This window comes from Clinocottus analis, unplaced genomic scaffold, assembly GCF_023055335.1.
Source record: "Clinocottus analis isolate CAN_PGR_092001 unplaced genomic scaffold, fCliAna1.0.p SCAF_7, whole genome shotgun sequence".
In the NCBI taxonomy this organism is placed as follows: Eukaryota; Metazoa; Chordata; class Actinopteri; order Perciformes; family Cottidae; genus Clinocottus; species Clinocottus analis.
The window spans coordinates 11,930,913-11,947,203 of record NW_027176229.1 but is presented as its reverse complement, the minus strand read 5'-3'; the positions used below and the strand labels follow the sequence as shown (position 1 = coordinate 11,947,203).

The 16,291-nt window shown below is 41.5% G+C and overlaps 1 protein-coding gene across 4 annotated transcripts in view; it reads right to left on the bottom strand.

Annotated features, from left to right (window-relative positions):
* LOC137805239 (tetratricopeptide repeat protein 28-like) overlaps window positions 1-16,291 on the bottom strand; it is a 159,301-nt gene that overhangs the window by 105,607 nt on the left and 37,403 nt on the right. Inside the window, exon 1 of one of the 4 annotated variants that reach the window (XM_068605051.1) lies at window positions 1,691-2,507. The exons of the other annotated variants lie outside the window; for them this stretch is intronic. Coding sequence (XP_068461152.1) covers window positions 1,691-1,717 — 27 coding nt within the window. The 5' untranslated portion in view covers window positions 1,718-2,507. Of the gene's footprint in view, window positions 1-1,690; window positions 2,508-16,291 lie in introns of those variants that run through there. 4 annotated transcript variants of the gene reach the window in all.

Here is a 16,291-nt window from a genome sequence, read left to right as displayed (position 1 = left end):
TTTAAAAGCGAGCGTTGCATTCTACAGAAATCCCTTTCTTTACCATGTGGAGCACAATAGCTGTTTTTATTCCAGTATTCTGGCTACTAGGTTCAATATCCATACAGAGGACAATAAAGCAGAGGCCAGGGTGAAGGGATGATGCCACACACAAACTCACATTAAAAAAAAACACACAATGTGGATGGCAAGTAATTTAAAATAGTATGCACTGCTTTCTAAACTCTTGTGTTTATATGTATGCACCGAGCATCCAACATGACCAACAGGTTAATTAATCAGCATCACACAAATCTTAATTTACCATTTCCCTCCTTGATGTGCATGCATTAGTGTACCTTTGGAAAATCTTTGATAAAAAGAGAATCTACACATAAAGGACAGTGTTGCTTTTAGGATTTTTAAAGCTTGAGCACATGTGACTGCAGTGTGGCAGGAATAAATTCCCGCAGTGAGGAGAGGCTTTTAGTCCTAGCAAGGGGGTCTTGTAGATGATTCTGCCAGATACACTGCACAGCTGGAGAAAGCATTAGGGCATGCTCACGGCTTCTATTTTCTCTGTTGATAATTCAACATTAAGAAGCTTGGTTTTGGATTACTCACTTTCATCTCATATTTCAGGATGAGATCATTCACATCAATGATACAAAAATGTATTTAGACAAAGCTACGGCAAGTTACTTAGATCATACCCACTGAAGTAGGTTTCTGCTGCTACCAGTGACAGTAGTAGTGGTAGTACTACTTCTGGTACTGGTAACCACTCAGCTGTATAATGGGAGGTTATAAAGACACATCATCGTCATCATGTCTCAGCTGAGAAGGCAGAAATATCTGGGTCAGAAGGAAAAAAATCCTGTATGTTTTTATGCTGCTATATAAAAAAGTCTTTGGGGAGAAGTTTGGAATGATGCAAAACAGTTGATGGAGGAAAGATTTTTTCTCTTTTTTTCCTTCACTCTCGACCAGTGTAAAGCCCACTTTTGAGAAAAGAAAGGCTGCTTCTTGTAAGACAAGTGCCCCCTGCTGGTAAACATCTGAACCATAGGCATTTTAGTGTAACCATTTTTTATAGACCCCAGATGATTTTCAGATATTTTCCATGTTGTAATACTCCAAGGCTACCAAAAATAGGGCACTAAGAGAATGCAATATACATTTGTCGAACAAAGTGTGTGTCTACTCTCGGAAACAAGAAACCAGACAGATGTTTTATTTCTCTGCCAGAATTCTTTAAATGATGTAGAGAGGTGTCAGTTAATACGAAAACTTTTGAGTGCAAATCTTGCTGAAGTGTAATTTTCCACTGTATATGTTCAATTGTCAAAATATTTCTATTGTTTACTATTCCAAGCCACAACTCCAGATAATCACGCCAGGATAAGAGGTGCAGAACAGACGAAACACAGATCAGAGTATACAGAATCAACAAAGCAACACATGGTATTCCCCTGGATGAGCACTATTAATATGCTGGTTTATTACAGGTCTATACAGTGCAGTGCACAACAGCTGATTACTGTCTCTCTCACAATCAGCTGATCTGGTTATTAACATCTACAGGTCATTTCATGTATAGTAAAGGAATAGAAAGAGTAGCAGTCTGTGACCAAACCCAATATTTCCAACTTGTGCTCCAGAGAAACGTTATTTATCGCCATAATTGGAAGAAAATTTCAGCCCGACTCACCTTCTTCCGGGGCTGCCATTTCATCATATTTGTAAACCAAAATTGAACAGCATTAAGATATTATATGAGGATGGAATGTAGAGTCAAAGAAATCCAGAGCCCAAGTCATGCTGCCTCCCGACTTCCCTCAATTTTGCAGCAGATTTTCTCCAAGAAGCGATGCATGGTGTTGCGCGAGTCTCAGCTTTGCGGCAATTTTAAAGGGGAGACAGCACAGTCAACACAAATCATACACCGGTTAAATCCATAGTGGAGCTTGTAGAATAAATCAGAGACATATGGTGTCGACTGACAATGTTTTTCGGGGGAAAGGTTCTTGTGCGTAAATCCAAAGTATGAGTCCGTTACGAACCCACTCCCTCGCCACGCAGGATCGGTGCCTCCAAAACCAATCCGGGCTGTTTGTTAGGAGAAAAAAATGATCTTCAACTTTTTTCGAAACGAAGTCGTCCTCGTAGGTAGTCTACACCATTAGTCCAGCGTGCTACGTGTAGACTAGGTCTAATCTGATCTCTTCGATCCAGAGGCAACGACAGGAAGACGGAATGTGTGCCGAAATGCCGAAATATTCATCACAGTGGTTGAATCCCGTTTTCCGGCGGTCGATGCGCACTTTTTTAAAGTATTTGTTGAGAAACAGTCCAGCAGAGTCCGGCGGAGACCGCGCGACAAGCAGGGAGCTTACTTTCAGAGGGAGGAGGGGGGTATAACCACCAAAAAAAAATCCCTGGAATTTCAGCGAGGACCTAGAAGGATATCCTGATTCCAGCAACAAACTGGACTACAGCTATCAGATGACTTCCTTCCCTGCGCTCCTCCGGCTTTGCAGCTTTGCAGCGCTGGAGCTGAGCATGCAGAAGGCAGCTGGGTCATAGTGCCGCCGGTCACACATTCGCCGAATAGTGTGTTTCACATTTACGCACTGAGCTGACGCTGCCGTCCAGACAGGAGGCAGGCTGTGGCTTTGGTGTTGCTCAAGGACACATTTCCTGGAACTAAACCTCTGACAGTCCCTCCAGCACATGCTACCCCGCTGTGCCAGTCCAACACGCCGTGTGTACACACCACTGACCTATGGTTTGGTGGTTTGCGGATGGAACGTCCTGGCATGTGGGTCGAAACTAAATTTGGTGACAAAGAAAAACTTGTCAGTGTACTTTACACATAACTGTATATTTTAACTGAAGTTCAATTACCACAGCGCATCTTGTAGCAAGACCTATAATACACAGGCTACCCAAAGGCTGTGGAAACATCATGAAACCTTTAACAAAAGCCCACATTTGCATTCATTACTTTGCAAACTTGTCCGACACAAAACAAAAGGGGGTGATTTGCATCTGTTCAGCAGGTTTAACCCTGCAATGCTACACAATTTAAAGTTGTGTTTATGAGCTAATGCCATTCAAATAACATCACACTCCACTAACACACTGTCTTCATCGAGGCTGCTGCCCTCCTTGATTATTTCATTGGGAATTGTACATTTTTGAAAGGAAAAAAAGGCACAATTCAAAGGACTGAGTGCCCTGGAGAAAACTAAAGCCCTGTTTGTGTACACTTTCACAGATTTTTCTCTCAGAGAGCAGCTGTCACATATCATATACTGTGCAATAGTTTACCCCACACAACCATCAGATGCATAACATTGACAAATATTTGTTTGGCATTAATTGGCTGGAGCCTTTCCAGGCTTAAAAGGTGACTTTTTTATCATTGAATGTAGAAGTGGGCTGAATAACATTAGGACCGAGGAAAACAGAGGACATTGATTATTCTTGTCAGAAATCACTGTCAGTAAAAGAATGAAAACAGCTATCGACATTTACAACATAGTGCAAAAGAACAAAATATCCATCACTGAATATGTGACAGCCTTGATGCAGTAACTACATTATTGTCTATTGAAGAGGAATTATTTCAAACTAAGAAAGGTGATTCAAAGAAATGGTCAATATCGAAACAAGAGGGAATCAGTTTTACCCACGATCGTGTGATTTAAATTGGTTTAGGTAATGGACTCTATGGAGCTGTGACTTGGTCAATAAGCTGGTGTCTCTTTAGGGTCAGCTGGGTTGTGCTGCACCTATAGGTCACTCGGATAACAAAAGACAAGTAGGAGGAGGGGGACAATCTGGCATATGGCCTTATGGACAAACTCCTGCTGTGCACAGTGAGTCTATGAGACACTGCGTATCCACATGGGTGAACATGAACAAAATGTTTGACACTACCTCCACACAACCACAGCTGGCACCAAAGCAGAATAGCACTCTGATCGAGCGCTGTGATCAAAGCACACATTTAGAGTCAAAGGGGAGTTCTTTGTGTGCTTATGTGTAACCGTATCTATATGCTTTTTTGTTTTTTTTCTGTATCCTAAGATACTTATATGTATGTTCTCCTTTCACCACACGCTCAGACATTGAAGCAAACCATCTAAAACAGGTTTACAAAAAAAGTCTGTTTGATGATCAATCGAAGGCCACTTCAGCGTGCTGTTCAGTAACAGTCTGTTCGTAGTGAGGCCTGTCATCTGGCATCTCCATACAGAAGCAGGCTCCCTGTGCGTGCCTCTGCTTTCCCAATCAGAGACTCACAGGAAATCAGACTCCAGCCTTCAGAAGGAAACAAAAAACCCCTCTTTCATTTTCCACCACTTGGAGCCGTTTAAAAGTTTGCACTTCCTTTTCTTGTTCTTGCCAATCATGCCCTCAAAAATGTCTCCGCTGCATGTTATGATCAGGGGTTGGTTTCATAAAGATGGGTTAGAGCAGTTTAAAGAGTTAAGTTTTGCTCTGAATCAGAAAGCTCAACAAAAATAAAGAGTGACTCATGTATAACAGCTGTAAAAAGCTCATCAACGAAGAGCTGTGTTTCCAATGTCAGACTCATGTGTCTTACAACTGACAAAAAGAGGAAAACATGACATATTTTGTGGTTTGCTAACAATACTCTAGACTGAGCAATGTGAAGGGAAACCAGCGACCAGCAACCCTTTAGGAATTGTTTTTAGTTTTTTTTTACTGGATCTCCATTAGCTGACGCCTTAGCGGCTACTAATCTCTCAGGGGTCCACAGAGAGGACAAAACATAAAACACATGACGAAAAGCCAAGAGTGAAGTCTGAATAGTTCAATTAGTACAGTCAGATATAAAGTACATTCAGAGACAAGGATGTTTATTATCAGAACCGATCATTTTACATCATGCATCCCTAACTTCTTCAAAGGCTCAGGAGGCAAGACAGTCAACATAGTTCTAGTCTTAGGTCAGCCTCTACGTGTTTTTTAAATGACAGTGTGTTCCCTGTATAAGTTATATGGGGAGGTAATGAGTTCCAAACTATTATTGAACGCTAAATAACTGTGCATACGAGTAGGTTTGTTCTTGGTGATGAAGGTATCAAGTGACCTGAGCTAGCATTCCTTGTGTGAGGCTTATGGCTGTTGCATGTATGTTAAAATTGGTTGAAGAAATATTCAGTCGTCTGATTAAAAAAACATGAGACGGCTATAGTGGAGTTTAATTTCCACTGAGAACCATGAGAGTCAAGAGTGCATATACGTATGCTATATTTGTCTTGGAGTGGAGCGACTGCCAGAGCCTGGACTATTGGGGGCCCTCAGCAGGGTTTGGGTTGCCCCCTTCATTGCAACATGGCGCCACTTCACATGGCACTTAACCAACTTGTGTATTGTAAAATTGTTAAGCAAACATAATATTGTACAAATAAGTTTGAAGCATATTTGAGGGTGTTGTTGTCATTGAAAAGGGCTGAATATCTCTTGTCTTCATGTGCAAGATGTCCAAATGTAGAAAGGATATGAAAAGATGTGATGCATACAGCAACCATGTTGTGCAACGTCTGGTACAGTGATCAAATTATAGCAAGATAAAGGAGCATGGTTTCAATAAATAGATGGGCTAATGTTGGTAAAATGTTCAGCCTCTTTTGTTTTTCATACAAACTGTTAACCTGCATTCAACCAAAGCCTACTCAAATGTGATTGGTCAATACTACTCTGACTACAAACGGAAAACAGAATGGGACTCTTGTCCCGTTGCCTCCAGACACTTATGAACGCAGAGGCTGTTTATAGATATTACTTCCAAACTGGTTGAAATCTTTAAGGCTGCATATCCCACATTGTTCTTGTCCTGTTTATTAATTATGTTTAACTAATATCTAATAATACATCAATGTGTTTTTCTTTTTTGGGGGAGGGGTAGCCACAAAATCCTGGGGGGTGGCTGTTTTGTAGTAACAATATATAACTTAGCCAACCCAAACTGTCTGTTTGACTCTTGTCATTTATACATTCCATCACTAAATGTTGCAAGTAAAAAAGCTTAGTAGTTACAGCTCAGTGAGCCAGTTACATTGAAGATGATCTGTGGAACCAGTGAAGTTTTATGTCGAACTGAAATCTATCTTCCTGAAACCATCATCTGGTGTGAGTAATACAGTTGTGTACACCGCTGAACATTTGCCAGCATGACCTTTTTGTATTCACTGGACCTTACACTGTAAAAAGCGAATCAACCAGGTTGAAAGTCAGAAGCTGTTTTGGAAAAAAAATAACGACTACTTGTCGTAATAGTACTTCAGAAGCATAGTAAGTAGGATTTGTCTGTTGTAGTGCGTAAACACAACATTCAAAGTTATTTCCTTCTCCTCGGCTCAACAAGGGTTACAAAGCTCGCCAGTGAGTGAAAGCCAACACCAGCTTCTCTCGCTCTTTTTTTTGCCATTGTGGCCGCCATTTCCACAGCTTCCTAAGGAGGGGTGCTAAATATCTAGCCCCCAGTTCCTATGTACTTTATAAAGGTCGAGATCCAGAAATATCCCAAACACAGAAAAATAAAGGCATTAAAACCTTTTTGCACACACATTTTGCACTATCTGCCCCCTGTTTGAATAAACAACAATCTTTTTAATACAAGGGCTGGAATTTTAGGGCAATAAATTCTGAACAATAAGAGCACAAAGACATGCCCCCTGATGTCACATGCACAGACATGCATACATAGCGATATGCAATCAACTGTAATAATACAAACACATACAATACCGTCCAAGGGCTCCGTTATCCCTGCTTGTATGGAAAGTAGCAGACATAAAAAGACTAATTAAGAATGAATAAAGAAAGGAAACTACAAATACCATCAATGAAATGCACAATTGATAGAGGCAAGGTCCTTGAAAAACCTATCTCTTATATTTTCAGCATGGAAATTTATAACAGGAGAACATGTTTACAGTGTTTGACAGATTGCTTCCACTGTCAGACATGGCAGATGGATGAATCGGTTTTGAAATGCTTAACAACAATATAATAATAAAAGTGTTAAACAGCAATGACACCCACCCACTCTGTTGTGCCGTATATCACCTAAAACAAATAACCCTCATCAGCATTCATTCATTCAGCTCTTTTACAGTGCTCTATTCTTGGATGATATGTCAGAAATTAGCCTGCTATGGATCATGTGAGATGGGTGTGCACGAGGGTGAGTGTGTGTGTGTGTGTGTGTGTGTGTGTGTGTGTCTGTGTGTGTGTGTGTGTGTGTGTGTGTGTGTGTGTGTGTGTGTGTATGTGTGTATGTACATGCCTGCGTGTGTCTTAGTTGGAGCTTGGTGTTGATTAAGTGTCTGGAGCCTGGGGGGGGGATAATGAGAGCCTCTAATTAATGAGCCTGTGCATATCTCAGAGTCACAGGGTCCTATCTGCAGAGAACAACTCCACACACACCCATACCCACACCACACACACCTCCGTGCACCGTAGGGATCTTTCCCTGCACTGCACAGCTTTTTCTCCAGGGAAGCCCAGCTGGGAGTGTGTCACTCTGGCTGCTGTCCCTGATAAGTGTCCTCTAATAGGGATGGATGGGGGTTAGAGAGGCCTGCTGTGAGAAGGTCACACACACTGACCACCTAACATGCCCCGAGCAAAGGCTGCCATTACGGGCCCTAAAAAGCATTCCAAATCCAATCTTATTTGTTTGCTGGGTCTTGTCCACGGGGAGCAGAGTGCTTCATCTCAAGAGAAGACTCACGACAGAGCAGAGTAAAGGAAAAACCCTCACTCACACCAGGTTGAATTAGTCAGGTCAGTGGTCAGCTGGCAGCATCACTACTCACTATGCAGTTAAATAAACAGTTCCAATTGTGTGATATTTTGTTCTTGAATGATAAAAGATGTTTTGTAGAGTGTAAAAAATACATATTTTTAGAATTTCTTTCTTCAATGCCCCTAATTCAACATGTGCTGGTCAGGGCACACTTAAAGATGTGCAATGCAGGTAGATCACATCGCACTCAACATTGAGACCATCTGAAGCACCAATTCACATGCAGTCAGGGGAAAAACATTCACTCAGCAACATAGGGTGGATAGCAAATACAATTGCCATTTCTAATCGTTGAAAAAAGAGATGACCAACAAAATACTGATCTGGATGTGTATAAAAAGAGGCACATAGCTGTCAACAACCCCTCTAATCCAAACAGGTAGGTAGCAGTGACAAGGACTGCAGTACAGGCGAATTTACCACATCACATTGAGAGAAAAAAGGGAGGAGAAACCCATGTTAAAAAAAATGTAGTAGCATAGACTTAAACTAAAAGAAATCGCATGCATAGTTGAAGAAGTACAAAGCATCTCTTAATGTTAAAAGCTAAATGCATCACTTTAACACAAAACATCACCTCTTTACACTACTGCAGGAGCACTGCCTATTGTACAGGAGCACTTTCAATTACCCATATCATCTGTGCTCTATTCTACATTTTGCTGACAGAAAAATGACTGCCTGTTTAATAGTAAGCTATAAAAAACAACAACTTAAAAGATGTTAGTCACATTGGTGTAAAGTTAGACCACAAGCCAAGGAAATTGCCATCATTTATTTATGGTGTGTGTGTGTCTGTGCGTGCGTGCGTGCATGTGTGTGTGGATTCAATACGCCAATGTCCACCAACACTTGTGGAACATTTTTTTCACCATGCCCCCAAATGTCATACCGTTTTCACCAGATTTGAGTGAGCCTGGCAATAGAACTGAGAATGAAACAATGATATTAACGGTATGAAAATGCAAACAAAGAAATCTGTAGATTTTGGCTCCCTGATCGATAATCGAAAGACAAACCTGCCAGATCTCGTGTGGATTGGAGTTAATTCCTGGTTTGTGGGTTGAAGGTATAAACATTGCTTACATCTACATACAACAACATCTATGCATACACCCAAATGTTCAAACATTTATACTGAGGCCCCTGGAGTGGAAATGTTTTTCCTAATGCAACCAAAAGCTCATCAGAGCAAACAAACACCCTTATCTGTATTATTTAAAGTGTGATAATGAAAATGTATATTGAAAGCTCTTTCTTTTGAGACATTAAAGTGTTTAATCAAGCATTCTTCACAGAGTGTGATGAAGGCATATGATTATGATCTTTTTATTCTCTTTAAGTCCCATCCCCTAATTTTCTCTTTATTTATTCTGCTCCCAATTACACTAATGAAGAAGGGCTTGTTTATTCCCAGGAGTTGCTCAGCAGTAGATTTGTGTGAAGACATTACGCAAAGAGAAGGACCTTTGCTTTAGAGATGTGTTTAATAATTCAGTGGTCTTGGACATGGATGAAACAGGCTCCAGCATATTGTTTAAATCAGACCGGCAGTAAAATAGGCGCTGGGGTTCGACGTCTGTGGCAAGATCAATAATAACAGTGCTGCCACATACTCCGACGCATGAGACAGAGATCCTGTGTGGTCCCACTCAGTCTCTGTACTAAACATAGAGACGGAGCAGGACATTGTATTCAAATGTGTTTGTGTCTATCTGCTTCCACAAAAACAAATACACAGGCACACAGACACATACATAAAAACATACACAACCATGCTGCGGTCAGACCCACCCATCTCTAGTCCCTCATTTAGAAAACCTCAAAACCAAACTCATACCTCTCTTTTTCAATTACCTTTCTTCCCGCTATCGCCACCATGCCAAATCTATCTAAATTCTCCCACAGTCTGTCTTTTTCCCTTTCTCTCCTATATCAAACGTATTCATGTGTTGCCGTCACCCACACACACCCACACACACCCACACACACACACACTTAGTCACAAACCACAATATGGTCATCATAATAAGCACATTAAAACATTAAAGCCACAATTTATGGCTGATGATCTCTTGAACAGACTACATTATTAATCGTGCCAAATGTAACTCCTTCTGAGATCTCCTCTGTAGCATTTCGCTTGGTTACTGTGGTTGTTTAAATGCAGATTTATAAAAACTAAGTAGAGCTGAGCTGAAGCCAAACCAGATACTGAGGCTTTTACTTCAACAAAACATTTTTTCCTTCAATGATCAAGCTATAATACCTTAATACTTAAGGCTTATTATGCCAATGACAGCTCTCCTGCCCTTACTAATCTAGCCCTGGCAGAGCGCATTAAATGTGAATTAACCCTTTTAAAGTGCAGAGGCAAGATTCAGTAATGACTCCATCCTTTGGCAAAGTAGGAAAGTGAAAAGTATGAACACAAAATTGTGGTATTGAGTACAGTAAATACATACATGCAGCATACATGCAGGGTACCTGTAGTTTCTGGTCACTCTTGTGAAGGGATTAGACCAGTCCACTCCTTAAATCACTCTGACTTCAGATCAAAGGGGTTAAAGCAGGATTAGGATTAACTGCCTTGGTAGAACAGGTGTTAATCCTCAAAATTAGCCATGTAGCACAGGCAGGCCTCTCTTTCATCTCACCATACCGGACTTATGGGTTAGAATACAGACAGCTTGGTTACAGCAAAGAAGCGCTGTTGTTATCGAACAAGAATTAGTTGTCCTACCTCACCCGGATTGCTCTAATAACAGATCAGGACGCTCTAATGTATCAACAAGAGGACTTCATTTGCATGCAGCCGGTGTTTTGAGAGGAGCTGAGTCAAACAGCTGTGCTCTCTGCTTCCTTTGAAACGAGGGTTACGTAAAGCATACTTTATGATTTGCGATATTAACGAGTACCTCACAGGACACCCTCGGGCAAGGTGCAACGAATACTTCACCAGAAATAAATCACGCCAGTGTTATTGATACACATCATGTAGAGGACCAGGAGGTGATGCAGCAGGAGAGGGAAGTCGGAGGGGGTTTAACTCCACTCCAAGGACAGAAACACTCCAGTCCTTTCCTATCAGACTCCTCAACACATGCTGCCTCTAACCCCCACCAGCTTCCTCCCCTGCTGTCAAACCTCCTTGTCATCGCTTTTCTACTCAAATCATCTTCACCCCACTCCAGCTCAGCTTCAGCTGTGACTCGTTCAAGCTATAGCACAAATCCAGGAGTGTCACTTCACCTGTCTGAACGATCAAGACAGCTAATTAGCATTTTTTGACCAAGGGGGAGGTTATAGTAGTGGTGCAGCCGCCTCCCACCGAGCTCCTGTCTGCTGCCACAGTCACCAGTTTGGCCAGTGGGTTTGTCCCAGTCCGAGTCTTCGGTCCGCGGCTAGACCCTGCCATCTGGCTGGCCTGGCAACAGCCGGCCCCTCTCCCTGGTTTGCCTGGTGCAGACAGGAAGACGACCCAAGGAAGGTCAGGCCACACTAGGATGGCCAGGGAGAAAGGGACACAGAGAGAGTGAAAAACAGAGAGTGAGGGGTGAGAGGAAACGAATGGATGAGGAAGAAAGTAAGCGAGGGACTGTAAGAGACAGAAAGGACACTGCTACTTAAAGCTGCCGCCCTCAGCGTGACTCAATGAGTGATAAATTTCCTGCCTTTGCATTCACCGTGTGTGTGTGTGTGTGTGTGTGTGTGTGTGTGTGTGTGTGTGCATGTAAATGTGTGTCGTATGTGAGCATGTGTTCACGCATGAATACAATCCCGCTTTTCTCAAACAGATCATGACAGCTCACAGCCAGAAGAAAAGCTTCATTTACCCACAATTCAGCAGTAATTCGCAGATCCACAGCAGGACTTCCAGTATGGATGACCATTTGGAAGGTCATTAGAAATGGGTAAAAAAAACAAAAAGGATACAGTGCTAACATATAATTACATCGACATTACTATGACACTGAAAAGAATATGAATGTGCTTAATCTTGGATCATCCTCGAAATAAGGTAGAGAAAAAAATGTGAATCACACCGCCCGCTGAGATTGTTCCATCCCAGCATGATATCGTTCTCTTCATCTTCAACCCCAGTTTATGTTGGAGAGCACGAAGCGCGCAGAAATAGCATAAATTGGTGCTGGTTAGGAAATTAAGACGTAATCTTGTGGTCTATTCATGTATTTTTAATGTGTGACACACTGCACCAAAAAAAGGCTTTTTGGCTTTTAAATTGCCATACATATTATTAATATACCGTATGTTGCCCTGCATTGTTTTGCTCTACAAATAAAATATATTATAATGAATGACAATGTTAAAGTTTATATTTTTTGTAGCCCAGTTTATTCACATAATTGCAAAAGCATGTTTAATTCTAATTTAGATTAGGGGTTAACATTTTCAACTCAAATGCTTAGCAGAAGTCTTTGACATAGAAAATCCAATGCAGCCTTGAACCAAGCTTTGAATATATATTTTAAACAGAATTCCAGACCTTTTGCTCCAAATAACTGAATCTAATATTTCTTTTCATTTAAGACACAACATGTCTACATTTACTTTTCCAAAGTGCATCTTAAAGACCTACTTTCCATAGTAATCTTACAAAGGAGGTTATGTTGACACTACTGATACTACTGAATCGGAAGTCAAAAAAATTGTGAATTTTTCACAAGATTTAGATTAATGCACTTTTGATGACCAGACCAGTTGCTTCATCACTGATGGGAATATGTTCAGAGTAAAAGAAATCCCAAAACTGAGAAGATATTAACAGTGTACGCAGAGGTTTCTCCCCTTCCAGTGTCTTGACATGTTGACCTTCACAGGTCTGACAGCTGAGGAAGAATACTTCCCTGATACACTTTGCCTGATATTGTCTGAGTAAATGCAAATGTAAGCGCAAAGCCATGGTGCAGCACAGAGAAGCAAACATCAGCAATTTTGAGAGTAGGTTAGTCTCTCTCTGACCCTCATTCTTTCTCTACTCTCAGTCTCTCCATCTCTGTCTCACAGCCTCCTTACACCTCCACAGTGCCGGCCAGGACTTCTCTGTCCTTCCTCCTCATTCTATTTCATGCCTCGTCCTTCTCTTGCTTTGTCCTCATCCATCACCACCCTCCGCACCCTGCGCTGCACACCCTCCTCCCTCCAGCCTGACCAGATACAGATAGAGCCTTCACTGGGCCTCAGTACTGACACAGTCCTCTGTGACTCATCACTTCATCGCACTCAATTTGGCAATTATCACATCACAACATCTCTATTGCCAGCCAAACAGTGACTTCAATCAACCATTTTATTTCATAACTATGACATGCCCTTTTGTCATGTCAGGACATTCAATACAAAATTGTGACGACTCGTAACTAAAGGCTAGGTGATATTAAGATGCATGCAGTGATGCTTAATGTTACAGTGGCTTATTTTCTGAATTTATTGCCAGCTGAATTGAATCATTTCATGGAGTTGGGAGTCATGGCCAGTTGCTAAACTTAAGTGACAGAGCTGAACAGAAACAAAGAACATTTAGCAGGGTGTTCAGGTGTTTAAAGAAAAACTGTATTCTGTGTGCTTGAAACAAAGTAGACCGTAAAACGTGTTGTCCACATCAGAGCTTTTTGTTAATATACATTGTTTTACTTTTGTGTCCTTGAAGCAATGAACCATACAAACAGCAATTACGGCTTGAGTCACTTCTCAAAAGACATTCATAACGTTGAAGCCCACACTAGGCCAGTTGCTTAAGGATCAGATCAAATATTAAAATACAATCTATGAGCTCCGGCTTACCTAATACATCATTGAGTTTTAAGGTGGCATGTCGCAACAGCAAAATTGGCACACACAACAACAAAAAAATTGCAGAAAAAGAGCAGTTACTTGATGGAACTTTAGTTCAATGAGTGTAACAACTGCAAAGACAGGAAAAAGTAGTGAGAGGGCACCTGGACACTGGCGAGAGATGTGTCTCATGACCAATGTGTCGTGAGGATACAGACGTTTCATACACCCGACTAATATGACACAGACTCTTTCACTGGTAGAGGATCCATTTCTCCAGTCGGGTCCTAGTAAAAATCCTGCAAATGTCCAAACATGTCAGCTTCAACTAAGAACGCTTTGTCTTTTGCCCTCCGTTTCAGGGCTCAGTGGCATCATTGGAACGAATAAAGATACAACGTTGTTCGAAACAGCCATTTTGTCAATTTAAACAGGTTTTTACTTGGCAAAATTTAATCATCACATTTAATCACGGACAGATTTTTTGTCCACAGGTGCCAGAAAACGGGAATACTAGAGGCAGAGAACCAACAGCCCAGTGGAGCCTATTTACTGCCCTTCCCTGTGATTGTAGATGATGTAATGCTGGTGAAAGCTCATGAGTTTGAGAGGTGCTGAGTTTCCACGTTGCGTCCAAAATGCAGCTTCCAACACCCCAGCACTTCTCAAAGGGGCTGGGCATCCCTCAAAACTCCCCCGGAGGAGCACAACAGATGTGTGAGGGCTCTGTGTGTATCAATCATCCATTGTCTTTCATCACACTCACTGCACACAGTGTGTGGTCCATGTGGAGATAAGCAAAATTGCCCAACACCAAACACCTACAATCTTATTGTTAACTACGTGGCTTCTTTACACAGTCACAGATATAAGTATGTTCTCAATACTTGCTGTGTGAATCCCTCTCTAAGGCTTCACAACCCACATCGGCAAAAAAAAAAAAAAGAACCGCACACAAGTGGACTGCATTAACAGTGGATTATGTGCTCATTAACATTTACACAAAATGTATCAACACTTAGGGATGAAACCAAAGGTGCGAACACTGGCATCAATTTCGAGGTGCGGCGTTCCTTTTCACCTTCCACTTAGGGAAGAGTGCTCTACAAAAGGCTGAGCAGAAGTGGTGCTCGAGGTGTGATTACTACAGTAAATGGCATCTCAACAAGAAGTGGGTTTAGGGATAAAAAAGTGGATTTTCCTATCAATTGTATTCACCATTGAGGCACTTCTGTTCAATTTGGTTTAACAGAAACCTTCTTAACTGGAAAGAAATGTGAGTAGCATCGAGGCAGAAGGGAGCAAGGGGGTGTTTTCACACCATCGCTCAAACTGGTGCACTGCGATATCTGAGAACGCAAACTTCTCAAATCTGACAAGTGAATCCTGGCTGTGAAAGCTTTCAGTGTTAAGTGTTCTCATCTTCATAAGTCTGTAGCAATTATTACTGAAGCATAAAGGGCTGCTACTGGGCATGTAAGTTATTACCGCTTGGATGACTCTTGAGGAACAGTCTGGACATCCTGGGCATGACTGTACTGACATAGATGGCGGAGGAAGAAATCTGTGATTGTTGTTAGCTGTTTGAAGGAGAAAAAAATCTTTATAGAGCTCAGCGGTAATTGTCAATTATTCCCAAAGTCCTGACTGATTAGGAAATGTTCTGCCAGGTTAGACGTGTGTCTGCGTCTTAGTGTGCATACAGGTGACAAGAAGAATAAAGGAAGAGAGTGGTAATGTGATAAGCATGCCATCATCACCTCAAGATGTGATGCACCAGAGGTGGAGTTGCATTTGAGGCTTTTTGCTATGCAGATCCACACAGTTCTCTAAAGAGGATAACTGGCTTTGCAGCACTATCAGCCCATCCAGATGGTATACAGGGCAGCTATGACAGTCCAGAACAAGCTCCCCAGCTGCTCTGCCACCCCCAAATCTCCCTGACCTAAATCTGCTCCTGCTTCTCCCAAGCAGAAAAAAGGAGCTGAAGAGTGGACACCTTCACATTTCACACAGTGTAATTAATTATCTTTCTGACATACCTTGAATCCAAACTCCATGAAACAAAAAGGGTCCTGATGCTGTCCTGTTGGGTTTACAAATTACAACGTGATAAACTGACTCATTTCCAATAAATTGTATTGCTAATACGCATGAAGCCTCTCCTGCCAGTAGCATTTCCTAGCAAACAGTTTATTTGTTGTTCTTTTCCAAATCAATTAAAAATCGTCCTAATTCAAATGGACATGGGGACCAATATCAACATCTTCCTCTTTCTATTTTGATAAATGTGCAGCTCCACTTCAGCAGTTTGAGGTTAGGTGCTTTACTAAAGGGCATCGCTGTGGCATGTGCTACTGTAAAAGCGACGGGAGAATTTGACTCATTCACTGGAAAAATGGTTAGAGTAAATACTCCTGCTTTACGATCAAAATTTGTATTGGCAAGATACTTTTCTCTTTCTTAATCTAAGCAACAATTACGCTAACATGAGGTGTCACAGAGAAAATAAAACAAATCTGTGCGAACAATTCAATAATTTGTGCTCTTATATTAGTAACGATTTAGTAATTTGTTCACTCAAGATTTAGCATATCTTATCTCCTTCATGCCATTAGTCTTTTACGTTACAGATTGCTTGGATTCTACACGGTTTCATTGGGATCT